General features: G+C 37.5%; 1 protein-coding gene across 1 annotated transcript in view; it reads left to right on the forward strand.

Moving 5' to 3' along the window:
* The window catches only part of LOC145694394 (uncharacterized), a 622,323-nt gene that overhangs the window by 598,288 nt on the left and 5,400 nt on the right, over nucleotides 1–18,635 (forward strand). The window contains exon 9 of the mRNA XM_081770569.1: nucleotides 13,267–13,424. Within this exon, the coding sequence (XP_081626695.1) occupies nucleotides 13,267–13,424 (158 nt within the window). The remainder of the gene's footprint in view (nucleotides 1–13,266; nucleotides 13,425–18,635) is intronic.

The raw sequence follows: 18,635 nt of genomic DNA on the forward strand, positions 1-18,635 counted from the left end.
TGGTCGCTCTCCCCACAGAGGAAGGGCCGCGGCGATTCAGTGATTGAGCGTTCATCTCTGGTGCATGGGGTCCTTGGTATGATCCCAGATCACGCCAAGTGACTTTCGTGGTGAACACGCACAATGTGGGTGGGTTTTCTCGGGGTTCTCTTGTTTTCTCGCGCTTTCTTCGTTCCACGATTTCATTTATTTCTCATCATCACCATCTCCTTTAGAGTAGCTGGCTTAACTGTAGGACATAAAAACAAATATTTCATTTTTCCCCACATATAATTAAGGAACAAGTTGTATATTAATCTAGTTTCGTATAGGATCCCCGGTGGCACCATTGTGTTGAGTCCTATCGGAAGGAGTTCAAGCTCTCCTTTGGTATTTCCCACGAGACTAGATCTGGGTTTGTCTTGTTTGGACATGGTATAGTGAAAGCAGACGCTTACCCAGAAATTTTTCCCCAGAGAAAAAGTACAGATAAAGTGTAAGATCAAATTTTCATGCTATATCAATTAATTCCCTGTTAAAAAAAAGTATGGTTTTATGGAGAAAGTGCACAAATGTATATTGGGTTATGAAATTTGGGGGAGGGAGTCCGTACCCCTTGGATTCAAGGGCGCCGATTTCTCTGTAAATTTGGGGGAAGGGCATTCAGATGCAGAAGGTATATATGTAAGAATTTTAAGACAAATTGCATTCAAATTATGCCAAATATTGTATATTCATAAAAACAATAGGGGGGCGACATGAGCTTTGGGGGGGACCATCCCCGCGCCCCCAGGATCGGCTCCCTTGCCTGGATTCCCCGTAGGTGCGCCTCTGAGTATAACTGCTTTCTCGTCTAATGGACAACACTACTCTCTTTGTCACAATGTTGGAGTAACGAGGCTTGAAACTGGGACCACGCGCATCAAGAGTAAGTTCCTAACGATCTGTTGCTTGGAGCACACTTATTAACTGTTGTTAATCCGTCTCATTATATTGCATACCAGGGAAGGAACTTTTTTCTAATCCACGAATAAGGATGTTATATTTTAGGTGTACATTGAGTACAGTTAATGGATAAAATTATTCCAATTGATTGTATTGTATTTAGGTCGATATAATTGTGGTCAGAGTGACATTATTAGCTCGCGTGGCAACCCTGCAAAAGAGACCGGCTTGAACAGCAGACGAAGGTGAGAAGCCCGGGAGTGGAATGTTCCAGCGCAGGTATGTCCCCAGTTGTAGAGACAAACTGAACGGTGTGTAGGGGGCTAATTAGTTCAGTTAAATGTGCAGTCTCATCCCATTGTTATAAAGTTTCTGTTGCATGCAGAGTAAAACGAAAGGAGTCATCGCTTCGTATGTAATATGTGAGAGAGCGCTAGCCATGAATCGATAAGCCCCGTCGACGTAGATGGTGCTAGTGTTGTAGGTTATCTGAGTTGCATGACTTGTTCTCATTGGATCTTGATAGTAGGAGAGGGCGAGTGAAAGTACGTTGCGGGTGGAGTTGGCATCGAACCCAGAACTGGAAGCAACAGGCGTTTGGTCTGCAAGCATTTCAGCTGTGGTATGTTACAAATGGTTTTCTTTCTTCTTTTATAGGAGTATGTGATATTTTTGAAATGCTGTTCCGTTGTGTGTACAGAAGACGTGTTGATGTGTGGAAAAAGATTATTTCTCCGAATTTATCTGTCAATATGGGGCGTGGTTGAAAATGGAAAACGTTACGTGTGGTGAAGGATCGAATATTTCTAATCATTGTGTTGTGTTTCATACATTCATCTCGGAGCAATTAGTGTGATTGATCAATATAAGTGCATTGGTTTACGTCATGTAGTAAAACGTGGCTGGCGACACGAACTGTTCAATTTCTTGTTATTCAAATATTGTAATTCAAGTTTGCTTTACATTGTTACAACGAATCAACTGGGTTGGCCTGGTTCTTACTAGGTCTACTAAGTGAATTGTTATGAATATATCAAAACTTTCTTTTTTTCTTTTTGAGTAATAATACGAGTTAAGTGAGATGACGATTCAGCCGTGTTGATAACGAAAAGTATGCTCAGGAATTGGAAAAATTAATTGTTGTAAGTTTTAATTGTTGTTTACGAGTAAATGTCCTTAATATTCGTGTTTTTATTGAATCATTTTAGGTCATATTCGTTCTTACGGTACTACCAAAGTTCATGATATTTATGAATGCTAGTTTTGGTTTTGTCTTTTTTGTGTGAGATCGACATAACTATATTTTGACTGAAATGCGTAGTTAGATTGAAATACAGAATTATTTTACACCAAGATAAGCTACTTGTGTAATTTCGAACTAGCTTCAAATTTAATTATATTTGCGCTTTATTTCAAGTCAATGAGTGTACGATTGATTGTCCAGGAAAGTCGAACGCAGCGGGTCAGTAACCGAAAGGATTGTGAGCCAGTGCTTAGCGTTCATACTTCGCAGTTCGGAGAATGACAGGGGCAAGGGCGCCGATCCTGGGGGGGGGGCGCACCCCAAAGCTCATGTGGGCTCCCGCATTGTATTTATGAATATACAATATTTGGCATAATTTGAATGCAATTTGTCTTAAAATCCTCACATATGCCTTCTGCATCTGAACGCCCCCCCCCAAAAAAATACAGAGAAATCGTCGCCCTTGGGCAGGGGGACGGTGGCTCAGTGGTAAGCGTTTACCTCTGGTGCATGGGGTCGCTGGTTCAATCCCCGGCAAAGTTACTTTGTGGTGGACAACATCGTGAGTTTTCTCGGAGTGCTGTCGTTTTCCTTCCACTTTTCATTCCATTACTTCTTACATCTTTCTCTTGCTTTAATCATAATCTCATTTAGCTGAAAGGGCATAAACGTGGGACGTTAAATTGAACTGTTTCATTGCATTTAATTTTTCGCATTGCGGAAATACTCATTCGAATCCGTTGGGCAGTTATTCTTGATATTTTCCCCAGTGCATCAGGTGAATACCAGGATAGTCTCTCTTAAATTAGGGTTAAGCCAGGGATGTACGCAGATTTTTTTTAAGGGGGACAAACAACCGATTCCAAGGGAGGAAGAGAAAGACCGATACACAAGTATAATCGTGAACATATTTTGATGCGCTCGAGCACATAATACACCACAAAACAACGTTTTTACGCTAACATCCTTATTTACTACAGTGAATAAACTATATTGTATTATTTAATATAAATATATAAGTAGCCCTACTAAAGGATGTGAGAGGATTAGTATGTTTTTCCATGAACTGAATTTGCATTCCATTCAATAATCCAGGTGGCAACTCACCATTTCCTTGCGTTGCGTGCTACCATGGCGTAAACAGTGGTGGTTCTTCAGAGAAGTCGCGCGGCAAAATGTAATTTTACCGCTATAATTTAAGGGAAGAAAGGTTACGTAATGTAATTCTTGTATACAGCTTTCTTTCCTTGGTTTGTTGCAGTTTAAATTTTTACCGTTGTCACTATTGGACTTCACCAAGTTAATTATCGGTTATTCACCTGTGATGCGAAGAAACACCGTGTGCGTGGGTTTTCTCGGGGTTCACCCGTTTTCTCCCACTTTCTTCATTCCGCCATTTCATTCATTACTCATCATCACAGTCTCCTTTCGCCTAACCGGCATAACCGTGGGACCTAAAACTCAGATTTCATTTCATTTATTTCTGAGGCGAAGCGTTCTTGGTTCGATTCCAGGTCATGCGGTATGGTGGAAAACTATCTTTGGGTTGTCTCAGGGCTCTTCCGTTGTTATTTCATAGTCATTCCCTTTTATTAGTCATTCATCTCTATTACTTTAAGGACCAAACAATGAGCAACCATGGATTTCCTTCAACGACTTCTGTTTCAGAAAGAGCAACTTCATGACACCTCACAGCTTCTTCTTGGTAAATTCCACATTTAGCAGCGCCATGGTTCAATCAGTGTCCTGTAAAGAGTGAGTGATTTGATCACTGCTCTGATGAATCGATCATTGTTGGGAACTGGAACTGCGAGAACCGCTTCAGTTGACTCGGTTCCTGTCACTTTCTCGTCTGAAAATAAACTACTCTCTGTCCCACCCTAGGAAGATTATAAAACGGAAATGACGTTCAACTAGCGCGATGTTGCCACTTATTATGAGTAGGAGGAAGCCGATTTGAGAAAATAAAAAAGAACACAAACCAAACTGTGCAGCGGTAAGCGACTCAATAATAATAATAATAATAATAATAATAATAATAATAATAATAATAATAATAATAATAATAATAATAATAATAATAATATAAGAGGAATTGTAATTACTTACCTCACGTAATCTATTCCTGGAGGCAAGAAGCACCCAAATCTTTACTCCACACAAGTTCAGTGGGAGGGAGTTCGCAATGATAAGGGGGAGACGAAGAACTTAATGCCTTCTATTCTGTAGGAGACTTCTGTGTTAGAAGCAACTTGCAGGTTGAATCACATTCAACACTTTTCTTTTTAACCACTCTACAATTTCTTTTTTGGAACATGATTTCGTAAGGATTCTTTCGTCTTTTATTGAGTATGTGCGGTCATTATCTATAACAATCACGGAATTTGGTGGTACATTCGGAAAGAGTATTTCTTGGAAATAGTCATATTCTGCTGCTCAAATTCTTTGTGATAATCAGCTGTTTTTGTGCCGCGAAAAACGAGGTCAGCTCCAGGAATTTACCCACTCTCAGTCATGGTATGAATCACACTATTACTCCCCCCCTTTTTTTTCAGAGATGCCTTGACGCCTAAGGACAAACCCTCTCTCCAGCTTCACTGCCTGGTTTCGAAAATATGAATAAACGTTTAATAACATGATTTTTTCACCAGTAGAAAGAGGTTTCCCTTCTTTCTTTGCTTCTTATAACAATGTGGGAATTTTTAGCCACTGTCTCCAAAAATACCACTATAGCAGTTAAACACAAAATTAACTACTAACAGCACTAATAATAACACAGATAACACGGAATAACTATAACAAGAAAATAACAAAATAAAACAAAACAGAAGAAATTTGCACAACAAAATTCACTGAACTATCACAGAACACAATGAATCAAAACTGTCATCCCGCTTCCGCCGACGTGGCAACAACTGAGCTCATGTTGCCAAACTTACCTTATCGTAAGAAGTTTAACTGATAAAGAATGAGTTTTCATACCTCTATTATTATTCTAACAGTCAGTCTTACTTTCTTCGTGTATCTACTGCAAAAGTAGGTCCATTTTAAAAAAGTTTTTCGATACACTAATATTTGAGTGAGAGTAAATCTGACAATCTTACTTGTGCCGTGCTTCTGCTGTTGTTGTCGGCTACCGTTAGGGTTGCAAGCACTTATATTAATATGCTAGATGAACTTACCAGCTACGCTGGACACACGAACAATTATAAACTGCCGCGCAAGTCAACTCTGAATTTTAATTTGTTTTTACCACAATCTTCAAAAACATTTTAAATTCTGTCACTAATCGAATTCACCAAAACTGTTTTTGGTCTTAAACCGACTCGTTTTTCTACTAAAAAACGGTTCGGTTTTCTATTAAAATCGGCATCAGTTACAAACGCAACAGTTTTTAAATTCGAAAGAATTTTCTCTGAAAATCGGAATTTTCATAATCTTCCCAGTTTTTGAAAAAATCTGTCGGTTCTTTTAAAAACCGTTATTTCTTTACACACCAGTAGTATGGAATACCACACAGGATAGTGGGTGGTCCGGAACCCTCCCCCGCAAAAGTTGTTTTAGGCTTCATTTTTTACAAATTTATATTCCCCCACCGCTTCAATGACTTGTTCAAGCGAATTTAGTTTTGCTTAAATACTTTCAATAGAGAAAGGGCAAGCGCATTTAAACAGGTTCTACATCGTAAATAACAATAAAATACATAAAAAATACAGTGCACTGAAAATAAGAATAGCATAGGCTATTAACTTTGACAGTTTTAAAATTGGCTACCTATAACTTTGACAAAAATAATAATGCAGGAATAAAAAAAAACTTTTAGGGGTGTATAGCCCCGGATCGTCCTCCCTGGCCACACTACTGCTACAAAAGTTAACATAGTTTAAATTTTTGTTACCTTTCGTAAACCTTTCGTGATGAGGAGGGAATCTCATAATTTGTGGATGAAATTAAGAAAACTCAGGGCATAAATAAATTTACAAAACAATCCGAATAAATTTTGAGATAAGACGAGAACTAATCCTTCGATAATTGACACGAGAAATAAGTCTTCCATGATCGAGACGAGACGAGAAAACCTAATTTCTCGTCTCGTGAGCAACACTATTTGCACAAATTGGAGATTGTCACTATTCATCTAGCGACCACGAAAACTATGAGTTCTACACTAATCTTAATGAGTTTGGACATTTTAATTTTCATCCCCACCATGTGGATGGGGCTAAGCTTAGACTTGAACAGCTTCGGGAGAGTTACTATTTATCTCAGTGACCCCTAAACTATGAATTCGACACTAATATCAATCGTTTCCGATTATTTTTACATATCAACCCACTACCAACTCGTAATATACTAAAAGCGCGACCTCCCACTAAAAAGGGAGTCAATACGTACGCCAGGAACTTTTTCTTACAGGGATGTTCAAAACAAAAGGGGGTGTATTCACAAAGCAATATATTCTGTAACTCAACTATTAGTGATAACTGGTTTAATGGTCTCTTCCCTTTCAACCTTCATTTTTCCTTTAAAAAAAAAAGCTTAATTATTTCTCGGAAGGAACTGCGGCGCCCAAAAGAGAAGGATTAAGCATGTCTATTTTGTTGATTGTCTTGATCGAAACTCCGAAACAATGAAATCATGTGCTTTACAAAACCAGACATGAGCATGTGTTTACTTCATATTTTGAAAGGAAAGAAATTAGCAAACCTTTTTTTTTTAATTGATGCAATAAACATACAACACTGATTGATGCAATTGGATTTGAAGAAAGAATTGGATTCCTTTTCTATCCAGGGGGGGGTGTAAAAAAAATTGAATGTTAGAAGGGTTTAGAATCTGAAGGGAATTCTCAAAAACGCTAAAATTCCTGGGCTGTCTGCTTATTTTTAAAAAATGTCAAATTTCAGCTTTCTAAGTTGAGCGGCTAGTGAGATACTTAATTTTTTTTTTTTTTTTGCAAAAATTCGGACTCCTCCCCACTCCTCCTTGGTATGCTATTATAATTAATGTGATATGATAACATCTTAATTGGGATTGGGGTCTAATATAAACCGAAAATCTTTTCATTCTGCTTTGCCGTTTGGCCATACATGAAATTGGATTACACACGCTATTAAGTTATTTTAAGTAAAGATATAAAGTGACTTGTGTTGTTCACTTCCCACTTGTTCTGGGAATAGAGGCAACCGTAAGGTCTGTAACCTTGTTGTATGAGACTATATGCACATGTATAAAGGGACAATAGTCTTTCATCCTTTCTGACAGAAAAGTGCACTTTTTGCTACTGGCTACACTGGTTTGACTCGTTTGACGTATTTCCGTTTTATATTCTTCCTAGGGTGAAACAAAGATTAGTTCTACGATCATTGAAGCTGGCAAATGCAATGAATTCTTGCAGGATGACATGTACGGATGGAAATTGGGTCAAGAACTTGTCAGTCCACCTTGTATATTAACCTAAGACCAGCAGAGTGACGTTACCGACTTTATTTGTGGGGGAAGGAGTGTTGTCGATATTTATTTTTACTGTTATTAATGATAATAGTGAAGTCTCATAACAATTGGTCTCATCCTCTATGGTTAATCAGTATTGAGATGGGCTTCGTCGTACTGACACTTCTGCTTTTGCATCCCAAACTGAAGTATGTCTTTGCAGGTTTCATCAAGGTATCTAGGATTATCACCATGTATCCCTATCCATGATTCGCGTTCAGTCTGTTTTGCGTTGCGTAGAGAACGAAAGATGTTTTTACTTTAGGCCTACAATGGGTTATTGCTTCTGTTTCATTTGACATCGTCTTTTGCAACGTTTGTTTTATTCTAAAGCACACGTTCGCTGTTGACAAGTTCTAACGAAGTTCTATATTAATTTGTTTGCTTTTGTCGCAGTGCCCGTCTTTCCATTGAGGCTGCAGTAAAGTCCTTATTACGAATGTAGGGAAGATTGCTTGATACGGTCTTGTTAATTCTCCTGAGATCCACATTCGCTTTTAGAAAGATTCCTATAGACACAGGTCCCAGGATTATTAATAATTTTGAGTAATTGCAGACTTCCGTCGGTGCCCATTCAAAGTATATGGGTGATTGTGTACATTTTAAAATGTGGATTCGTTCATTGGCATTTAATGGAAGCCAGTTCCCGTAAATAAATCGGGTGTTGTAAGTTGTTTGGCTGAAATACAAAATCCCGTTGGAAGATGGCCAATCAACTCACGTGGTTTTCCCCTGTGTCTTAACTACTGGCAATGGATGCTTTTCGGTTACAGGGCTTTGCGATAGGTTTTTAAAGCTTGAATTTTGGTATTATCACTGGAACTAAGTAATTATAGTAATGTAACATACAGGGTGATTATAATTAGAGTTCCACTTTCAAAATGCTGTTGAAAAAAAAAACTATGGTCAGAATGACTTAAAATTTGAACTGAATATATTTGAAGGGAAAACTGGATGGCATAAGAAAAAAGTTCCAAAGTGTACCAACAGAATAACTGAAAAATAATTTCAAAGTCATTCAGCAGTTGTGGCACTGTTAGTGGAAAACCCATCCACTACGGCAAGGATTTTTTCCGTCACAAAACCGAAACAATCATGCACATTGAACAATACTGTTGGCTTAATGTACAACTCATCTCAAAGCCGTCGGATTTCGATTAAAAGTGTCATTTGTAGCAGAACCCACTTTCGTCATGCCGCTTAATAGCGCCATCTTTTGATACACTGAACTTTTTCAAATTTTGAGTCATTCTGACCAGCTTTTACGGCATCTTGAAAATGTGACTTTATTTAACCCTGTATTTAATTTCATAAACAGCTAGTAAATCATGCACCATAACCTCAAATGTTATCCAGCTTTTTCGTGGTGGTACCATTTTTGGGTTTATAAAGTTTATTGGGTTTATAAATATTTCATGTGAAAATGAGATACTTGAAACAAGCATGTTCCCCCAAGACTCCTGTATCAAGAAACTGCCTCTGTAGCAGTGTAAGAGGTCCGAGTTCGTTTATATCAGACACTATATTAATAGATAGCATTGCTTATTCCTACACAATTCCTTGAGGTATACGAGAAATTTCTTAATCGATTTTTTCTCTCCAATTCTTTAAGAGCCTTCATCCCGGCGAAATTAAAATACCGCTAATAGATAAAAGATAACCGAAATGTGGAACAAGAGCGCCCTAGGCAATATTATTTTACATGAGAAACTGTTATCATGACTCACTTATCTGCTTTCGATTTCGAGCCATTTTGAAAATCGGCATTTATTTTCGCGTTTCTAAACAGCTGAAAACGGAAAGCCACTAGGTGACTTGTGATAACGGTACCTCACGCAAAATAATATTGTCTAGGGCGCTCTTGTTCCATATTTCAGTTATCTTTTTATCTATTTGAAGATATCACATAATTACTGTAAAATTAGCGGTATTTTAATTTCGCCGGGATGAAGACTCTTAAGGAGGTTCAAAGTGACTTTGGTGCTAAAGGTCCGTGATTCGATCCCAGTTTATGAAGGACAGCGTAGTGTTAGTGAGTTTTGTTGCGGTTTAGCCGTTTGATCGCGCATTCTCATTCCACCACGGCGTTCTTTAGCCTAAGAAGCATTACTTGGGATGTTATATTAAACTGATCATCCTACACCCTTGCGTTACCGGTTTAGTTGCCCATCCTGGTTACAGTAAGGGAGCTAGGATCTCTGTGGATAGAACATCCAAGTAATAATATGTTTGAAGTGAATTTTTACATGGTACCACACAAGATAATATATATAGGAAATGGCAGTAATGTGAAGTACTTTATATTTTTATACTGTTTTTCCGTTAAGAAATAACCTTTCTTGGAATACGTTCCTCTTCTTTCTTTCGTACATTCCACCAAGAGGTGAGCCATGGTGAGAAGGTTGTTATTGCAACTATCGTGGAAGTTATCACTTCGTAGAAGTCCACCCATCCATTAATTAACTGCAGGACCAGATTTTTTTTTTGCCTCGTATAATAGGATGTGTTACGTGAGGTCATACCGTATAACTTAACCATTTAGCATCTTGGAATGTATACTGTAATTAATAACAGAGTGGGCGTGATAGCTCCTACACTCACTTAATTATTTTTTTTTCAAATATATACAGGATGGCACAAAAGTAGATATACAGTCCCGTACTATATTTTATATCATTTCTTATTTTTATCAAACAGGTAGACCTATTTTCTTTATTATTTGTTCTTAACGTCTTTTTACTTATAATTTAAACCCCTAACAGTCGAAGCAAATAAATCCATAAACTAGAATGTTATACTTGATCAATGCAGGGGTGTATACCTACTTTTGGGCCACCCTATAATATATATATATATATATATATATATATATATATATATATATATATATATATATATATATATATATATATATATAATACAGAGATACAAAACCTTCGGCATGATTAAATATCTCCCGTTCTGCAATAATGCAAGGCCTATTTACAACCCTGATTTAATATGAAAGCAATTTATTTATAATGAATGAGTGTTGAAACTAAGTAGAAACCGTAATTAAATTAATCGCTGTAGCATGTATTTCATCTTTATTACTAAGTTCAAATGCGATTCATGTTTTGCAGTGTTTGTTGTGTAATGCTGAATTGTTTAGTTTATGCATAACTACCAGTGAAAATGAGTATACAGATCCCGAAGCGAATTGACCAATTGAAATACAGATTATAGTATTGTGCAAAATATATTCTATCTACGTGAAAGACTCGCTCGGAAATTGTTGCAAGTAATGTAGGGACGTATGTATAGACGAGCTGGACTTGTTTACATGTTTTCGTGAAATCATCGAAATCAATAGCACTGGGGCTGGCCAGTATTATGATGGGAAATTGTTGGGAGGAAACCAAATAGTGCGTCACGACGGCAGTTGGGGAGCTGTTTAAATGAAGAGCGGAATAGGACCAAGAAAGAAAAAACAAAGGATGCTGGTGATGGTTGTTGCTATCTGATGACCTCATATCCAACTTGTGATGGACAAACACCGTTTGCGTGGGTTTTCTCGGAGTTCTCCCGTTTCCTCCCACTTTCTTCATTCCACTATTTCATTCATGTCTCATCACGGTCTCCTTTAGCCTAGTCGGCAGTAACCATAAATGTAAAACTCAAGATTTAATTTAATTTCTCATATCGAATTTCGCAATCAGTTTTTGTTGCAGGGAGTCAGTGTGAGTTGTATAGTAATTTTTTCTTGTGATTTCGTTAGCCATGTGCGTAATTCGGAACCATATAATGTACACTCATGTCCAAAATTATTGTCGCATGTCTATAAATATGTTGTTGTGGGAATATAATTTGAAACTGAATTCGCCCGATATTTCTCACAATGTTAGTATGTGTATAATTGGCAAAGACATGTATGTGGTTAGTTTCATGTGAAAGGAGCAGTAAATAAGAACAATAAAACGAAAATAAAATTTCTTGTCCATTTAACAATATTTTGTTTTACTCTTCCTAATTTTTGTATTTACAATTCTTTTCCTATGAAATTTACCACAAATATAATTGAATTTCCCGATTACACACACAGTGTTAAAAGTATTGTGCAGAATCATTATCAAATTATATTCTTACAAGAAGACAGTTATAGATATGCGACAATCATTTTGGACATGAGTGTACATATAGGCGTGTGTATATACTATTCTTACTACAAATAGAAATTTTCCATGAAATAAAAATGACCAATCTTGTAGTAATGTTTTGCGTACCGTACATTTTTTTTTTCTGTAAGAAACTTATTTGTTAGAAAAGAAATTATTAACTGAAGGTTCTTGTAAACCATTAACTATCAATGTACGCGTATTATTCTGCCGAATATATATATAGGACAAAAGTTCTCAAAATAATTGCTACTCACGTTGCTATAACGAAACTTGATCGCCTGTCCGACTGCAATATGAACCATTTCCTCCAACTGAGATTTTCGAGTTATTCCAACATTGTACTATATATTCTGTGTTACTGTAAATGATTAAAATGTTTGTTCTTTGCAGGCTTGCCACCCATACTATAATGCTCTTACGATAATAGGTGAATTTATGATAATTTTAGAACTCTCACTTCTTTGCAGTTTTTGAAGGTGCAAATAAATTGTAGATATGCATTAAATGATTGTAAAACACATGCACTGAGGTTTTTAACAGCCATTCCACGCTAAAATAAAATCAATAACGTCTTGAGATATGGTAAATGGCAATCCTGCATCCATTAATTAAATTCAATTACATTTACGAGGGGGTAAAAGTATTGTTTTTGTTAAGAGTAATGTTAATAAGGATTTTTAAAAATGATGATGACAATGACACCGAATTAGATTTCGAAACTGAAGATTACTAGATAACTTCATTAAATATTATTGCGACTATTATCAATGTACTTGTTTCTACCATTATTACATGCATAACTAATATACGATAATTTTAAAAACGAAAATCGATAATTTTGTTCTGAGGTTGGCAACTCTGGTTCTTTTCATACGGGTTTGTTCATTCTCAAAATATGGACACAAGGGCGCTGTTAATTGTGGAGTAAATATGAACATTGTAATGCTATATGTCAATTAGATTTATATATATATATGTAAGTGTTTTTGGTTAAGGTATACGAAAAGTATGATTTTGTTTTTTGGAGAAAGTAATGATCTAAGATGGCAACACTGATAAATAGCCAGTTTTTTTTTTTTTTTTTTTTTTTTTTTTTTTTTTTTTTTTTTTTTTTTAAAGCACGAATTTAATTAGGTGTTCTCTGAATAAGAACGACATTTCGATCGGATGTTGGGCTTCGTACTGTCCGGACATGACTCAAACTACAGGCTTTTCCCGAAATTCAGATTGTCGCCCTGGATGAAATAACGAATACGTATTACCGACAAAAACACATTCAATCAACACACAATGAAATACGTAACAATCCGTGAATTGAAGAATGCTCGTACTATTTATCCAGTGTTGCCATTTTATAATTACGATTCCCAAAAAAATAAGCTGATACTTTTGAGAGACTTTATATCATGCTGAATAAAATGCGGTGACTTAAAGTCTGTGTATTTTCAGTTGCAGGCGGTGCAGGACTTGTGAATATCCCCGACTCTGCAATAGAAGCTGATAATGTAGCAGAAGACGTAGAAGATTCGGATGACGACTGGCGCTACTACAGGGTTGAACCCAGTGATAGCAGTCCCTTAGAAGTCGATAAACTTCATCCGGGTGAGGTTAGTATACACACCGTTAAAATTAATCTTGAGATTGTGGGCAGGTCAATTTTTAACATGGGAGTTTTTTTTTAATAATCAGTAAAAAAAAATGTTTCTATTAAACTTACAATAGAGACGTACGTATTAAGCATTTATGTCGGATAGTGTAATTAGGCTAATACGTTATTGTAATTTTCTTCAATATTTTAAACTTCCAAATTGTGCTATGCGTAAGTATAGAATGTGTTATAGAATTACTGTCCGTCCATATGTCGAGAGTATCACAGCAAATGCTGTCAGAGAGCGAGAAGCATTCCTTTGGAATATACAAGGTCCATTCAGTAAATAACCGGAAACGTGGTAAAAAAAAAATAAAATAAAAAATACAAAACTTCGACAAAGGTGGCGTTCTAGAACTATTATCAGATCGGCGTGGCTCGCGAGCAAGATGCTGGCAATCAGTGAAAGAAGATGGCGGCACCCTTGCAGGTTTGCGCCAACAGCGGAGTGTCATTAGATTTCTGTCAGCAAAAAAGTTTAAATCAATCTAAAGGGAACATGAGGGAGTAATTTTTGAACATTGGATGTCGATAAGTCAAGATGAAATAGTGCGATGTACGCAAACCTTATGCGTGAAGATTTCAAACCAGCAACTTTGAGGAAGCTGCGTGTTCTGATGCCCAGTGACATTCTGTTACTGTATGACAACGTGAGGCCACACACTGCTAGTCACATTATCTGCACACTTGTACACTTGTGTTCTACTCAGACCAACTTTCACCATATTGCATTGCCATTCGACGGTGAATTTAGATTCCAACGATGACTAACAGAAATTTAACGAGGCTCGGCTGCTTCATGTTGGTACGAATCTGGAAGGGTGCCGCCATCTTGTTTCACTGATTCGTAGCGACCCAGACTGCCAGGCCTATCTGATGATAGTAGGACACCACTCGTAGCTCTCGGTAGCTATTGCCCAGGTAGTGAACTTTTTCGAAATTTTGGTTATGATGTGATATTTTTTTAAATGTGTAGATGTACTTTATTATAGATTTGTACTATACTTTAAGTAGTTCGTATTCTGGTCTGATATGATCAGAAAACAGTTCGGTATTTTGTACCAGGGTCGAAGACTCCTTAGAGATTTTTTAAGCTTCCACTGCACATCAATATTCTCCGATATAGGAAGGAAGGAAAAGGAAACAAGGAAGTTTTTACGTTGAGATAACATTCTCCTGTAGTTTCTTTTCCCTGAGAAAGGGTTCGATGTTAGGAGATGGAAATATTAATAGTAATAACGATCGCACAAACAGATGTAGAAATTATCTTTGTACTTTATGGAATGTTCCGAAGAAGCAGAAAAGTTTAATTCTTCAGTGAAATATTTCGGGCATTGAGGATGCGAGATTTTTTTGCTGTTAAAGTTTCATGAAACCATTGATGCTAACAGAGCCAGATTTAAGTTTGATGCGGCCCTAAGCTATTGAAGGTAATGAGCCCCTTTTTGCGTCCAGCTGTCTATGCAAAACGTAGGCACCCTGTATTACGAAAAGGGTAAACCATTGATATTTTAAGGATCAGGCTAGCAGAAGGGGTCCCCATTATTTACATCATATGAGCCTACAAACACAAATTACTGTTGCTACATGTAGGTTTTATTTTATGATTAAAAAAAAAAAAGTACATTTTGGAATTGTACACCCAGTTCTCTTTTCCTTGAATTCTTTTTTGCCCCCCAAGGGAGTAGAGTCCTAAGCTATAGCTTGTTTAGCTTATATGTAAATCCGGCACTGGTAGCTAAGTTGTACGTACTGATATTCCTTATAGCATATAAGCACGTAAACATGCGTAATGAACCTTCTATAACACAAATTTATGATATTCACTCTATATGAAAAGAGTCAACTTAGAGAATTCTTGGTGCTTACTAATTTTTATCATGGTGTGAAACCATTGCTACTATCTTGAACGGTTTATCTATGAGGGAATTTTACATACTGGCAATTGTTGACTATGGTTTAAAATATAGCTTGTGTAGAAGTTAAACATTAAAAATTACACATTTGAGTGTATTATTTATGTTATTCGTGCAGTCCTTGTCTAAATTTTCGTTTCCCGAACTGTAAAAACTATAAAAGTGAATTACAAACGGAGCGATCATTAATTAGTAATATTTTAACCTTACAAAATTGATTTGTCGTCTAATTGTAGCCAGATAGTTCTTGTTTTTCCACAAGAATATGAAGTAACTAATTGTAGATGTGCCCTCTGTGGTTCACGTATGAATTAGTGAAATATCAACAATGAAGACTTAAATTGCTTTGTAATATTCCAGTAAGTATAAAGATAATTTGGTGAATAATGAATATTCATAATGAGATGACCCTACTTGAGCCTCTGTCTAGGTCTTCCTGACCTCTGTGAGGGAACTCGCAGTGACTAGAAAGCACGTTCAATAGTCCTTTGCACTGTAACTTCATGTTTGATGCCAGGTATAGACAGTTTAAGATAAACGCCCCACGTAGTCACTGCAAGGAATGGCTTCTGCCTTCATAAAGGTGAAACGAAGAATAAAGTTAAAGACTGAAGTACGCAGGTGTGTATGTAGGTGTAGGAACCAACAGAATGAGTTTCCAGAATTAATAAGTTCGGTAGGATATTAACTGTGTAAGCAGCTTTTCTCTTTACAACATTGCGTGTGCTTACTTTCGGTGTGTAAAGAGTGGCATTAGCTAAATATAATTGTAAGGTGTTAAAAAAAACAATCTCATATTTATCTATGATTAACATAAAACTAGATGATACGCTAAAGGAATTGTTAGTTATAGCAATAACTTTTTCTAGAGAAAAAAGGAAAAAGAAACTTTAGACATTGATAATTTTGTATACCAATATTAACATTTTATTTATGGTGAAATAAAAGAACAGAGGTTTGGGGGAATTATTTTTATTTATTTATTCACAAAGTTTCATACAGCACTAGGCCAATTAGCTGAAACTAAACTACATAAACACAAAAAGAAGACAAAAGAGAGAAAATACAAAAAAAAAAAAAAAAAAAACTTTCATCTTCCAACAATCAATTCAATCCTGAAGTTCCTCTCAGATGTAAAAATGCTTTACAATCAATAATCTAGATGTCTCATAAGTTAGACTTAGTGAGTGGGTTCGCCGTCGAGGAATACGAAAGTTAATCTGCGATAGTAAAGATTCAGAATCAATTTTGCCATTGATGATCTTGTACAAGTGAAATAAATCAGCTGCGCGGGGTCGTTTGTCAGGGGAACATCAAAGACCATTAAAATCATCATAAGATCATTAAAGGCATTAGTTCTTGTTTCGAGTAATTACGTAACTCGGGAATCCTAAATCTAACAATGGCAAGAAGAGTTTAATAGAGGGTCAATACGAGATAGATTAGTAGGTACTGCCATGTTCCATACAGGTAAACAATATTCAGTGATGGGAGAAATAAAAAAGCTTTATAAAACATTGTACGGGCAGGAAGACTTTGTATTTCAGGAAATCTAAAGAGTAGACCAAGTACAGATGGTGATCAGAAAAATGGAAACACCTGAACGAAATTGCAACTTACCAGATTAATATGGTGTCGGGCCACCTTTCGCCTTCAGAACAGCCTTGATGCGACGTGGGATGGAGGCATAGAGATCGTGAATGGTAGCAAGTGGAATTTTACACCATTCCACGTGCAGGGCATCGGCCAGTTCTGTGAGAGAGGATGGACGTGGAAATCGTCGCCGGAGTCGTGTTTCCAAGACGGACCACAGATGTTCAATTATGTTGAGATCTGGGGATTGGGCGGGCCAGGGGAGGTGTTGAACTTCATTCCGATGTTCCTCAAACCACGCTGCAACAACGCCAGCTGTGTGAATGGGTGCATTATCATCCTGGAAGATGGCGTCATTGTCCGGGAAAAACATCCGGACCATAGGATGCAAGTGGTCTCCTAAAATTGCGACATAATCGTTGGCAGTGATTCGTCCGCTAAGTGTGACCACAGGACCCAATGAAAACCATGATATGGCGGCCCACAGCGTCACCGAGCCGCCGCCATGTTTCACAGTTGGGCGGAGACACTACAGATCATAAGATTCTTTGGGCGTTCTCCACACATAAACACGGCCCGTGGTTGGGAATAGGGTGAAAGATGACTCATCCGACCATATCACAAGTTTCCAGTCCTCAACGGTCCAAGTTGCATGGTCGCGACACCATTTGCGGCGTGCGAAAGCGTTATGGTCCCTGATGAGCGGTTTGGCCCGTGCAACACGACCCCGTAAGTTCATGTCATGTAATTCGCGGCGGACTGTGATTGTCGAAACAGGATGGGGGAGGTGCTGATTGATTTCCTCCGTCACTTGCCCCGCAGTGGCACGACGGTTCTGCGTGACTGCGCTTTGATACCCGGCGTGACCTGTCACTCATGATTTTCTTCCGCCCACTGTTCCGCTTCCCCGATGTGGTTTTCCCGTGTGTTGTGTAGGCCGACATCACCTTCGACACTGTCCCACGTGACATACCTAACACAGTAGTCACTGCCGTCACACTCACTCCACATAACCGCGCACCAACAATTTGCCCTCTGAAAATCTGAGAGGTCTCCCATTTTACACTACCTCCGTCTGCTGCAGCCACTGGACACTGCTGTTCCACTGCGCCTGACGCATGGAGACCGACCTAACACCACCACCAGCGGTCCGGCGCTGCGGGCGCCACGACACCACTGCCAACCCATACATCTGACGTGTTGCCAACTACAGGTGTTTCCATTTTTCTGATCACCATCTGTAGTTTCATAGCTCTGAACGAGATCGAACTGGTATGATCTGCAAAAGTTTCAGACAACACCCAGATCATTTTGAGATTAGACGCGTGTGATAAATATATTGTTAACATTATATATCCGTCGTTTTTTAACTGAGGAAATTATTTTAGTGTGTAATTTTATGTTCATTTGTGCGTCTTGAAATTTTTGATGTACTGTCTCATGATAGACATTGACAAATATGAATCGGGTACATACTTTAGATTTATAGGTGATAGTTTAATAACGTTTAGTAGATGATACACTTTTTTATTTTTTAACATTGAGATTAGTTCCAAAGTGTCGATACGATATATTTAGTTAATTTTTGACTCGTACTGAGGTTATGCACTTTTTGTACTCGTGGCGAAATCGTAAATACGTGTACTTAAGAATGTACTTCT

This window comes from Thermobia domestica, chromosome 9 (assembly GCF_964235325.1).
Source record: "Thermobia domestica chromosome 9, izTheDome1.hap1.1, whole genome shotgun sequence".
Taxonomy (NCBI): domain Eukaryota; kingdom Metazoa; phylum Arthropoda; class Insecta; order Zygentoma; family Lepismatidae; genus Thermobia; species Thermobia domestica.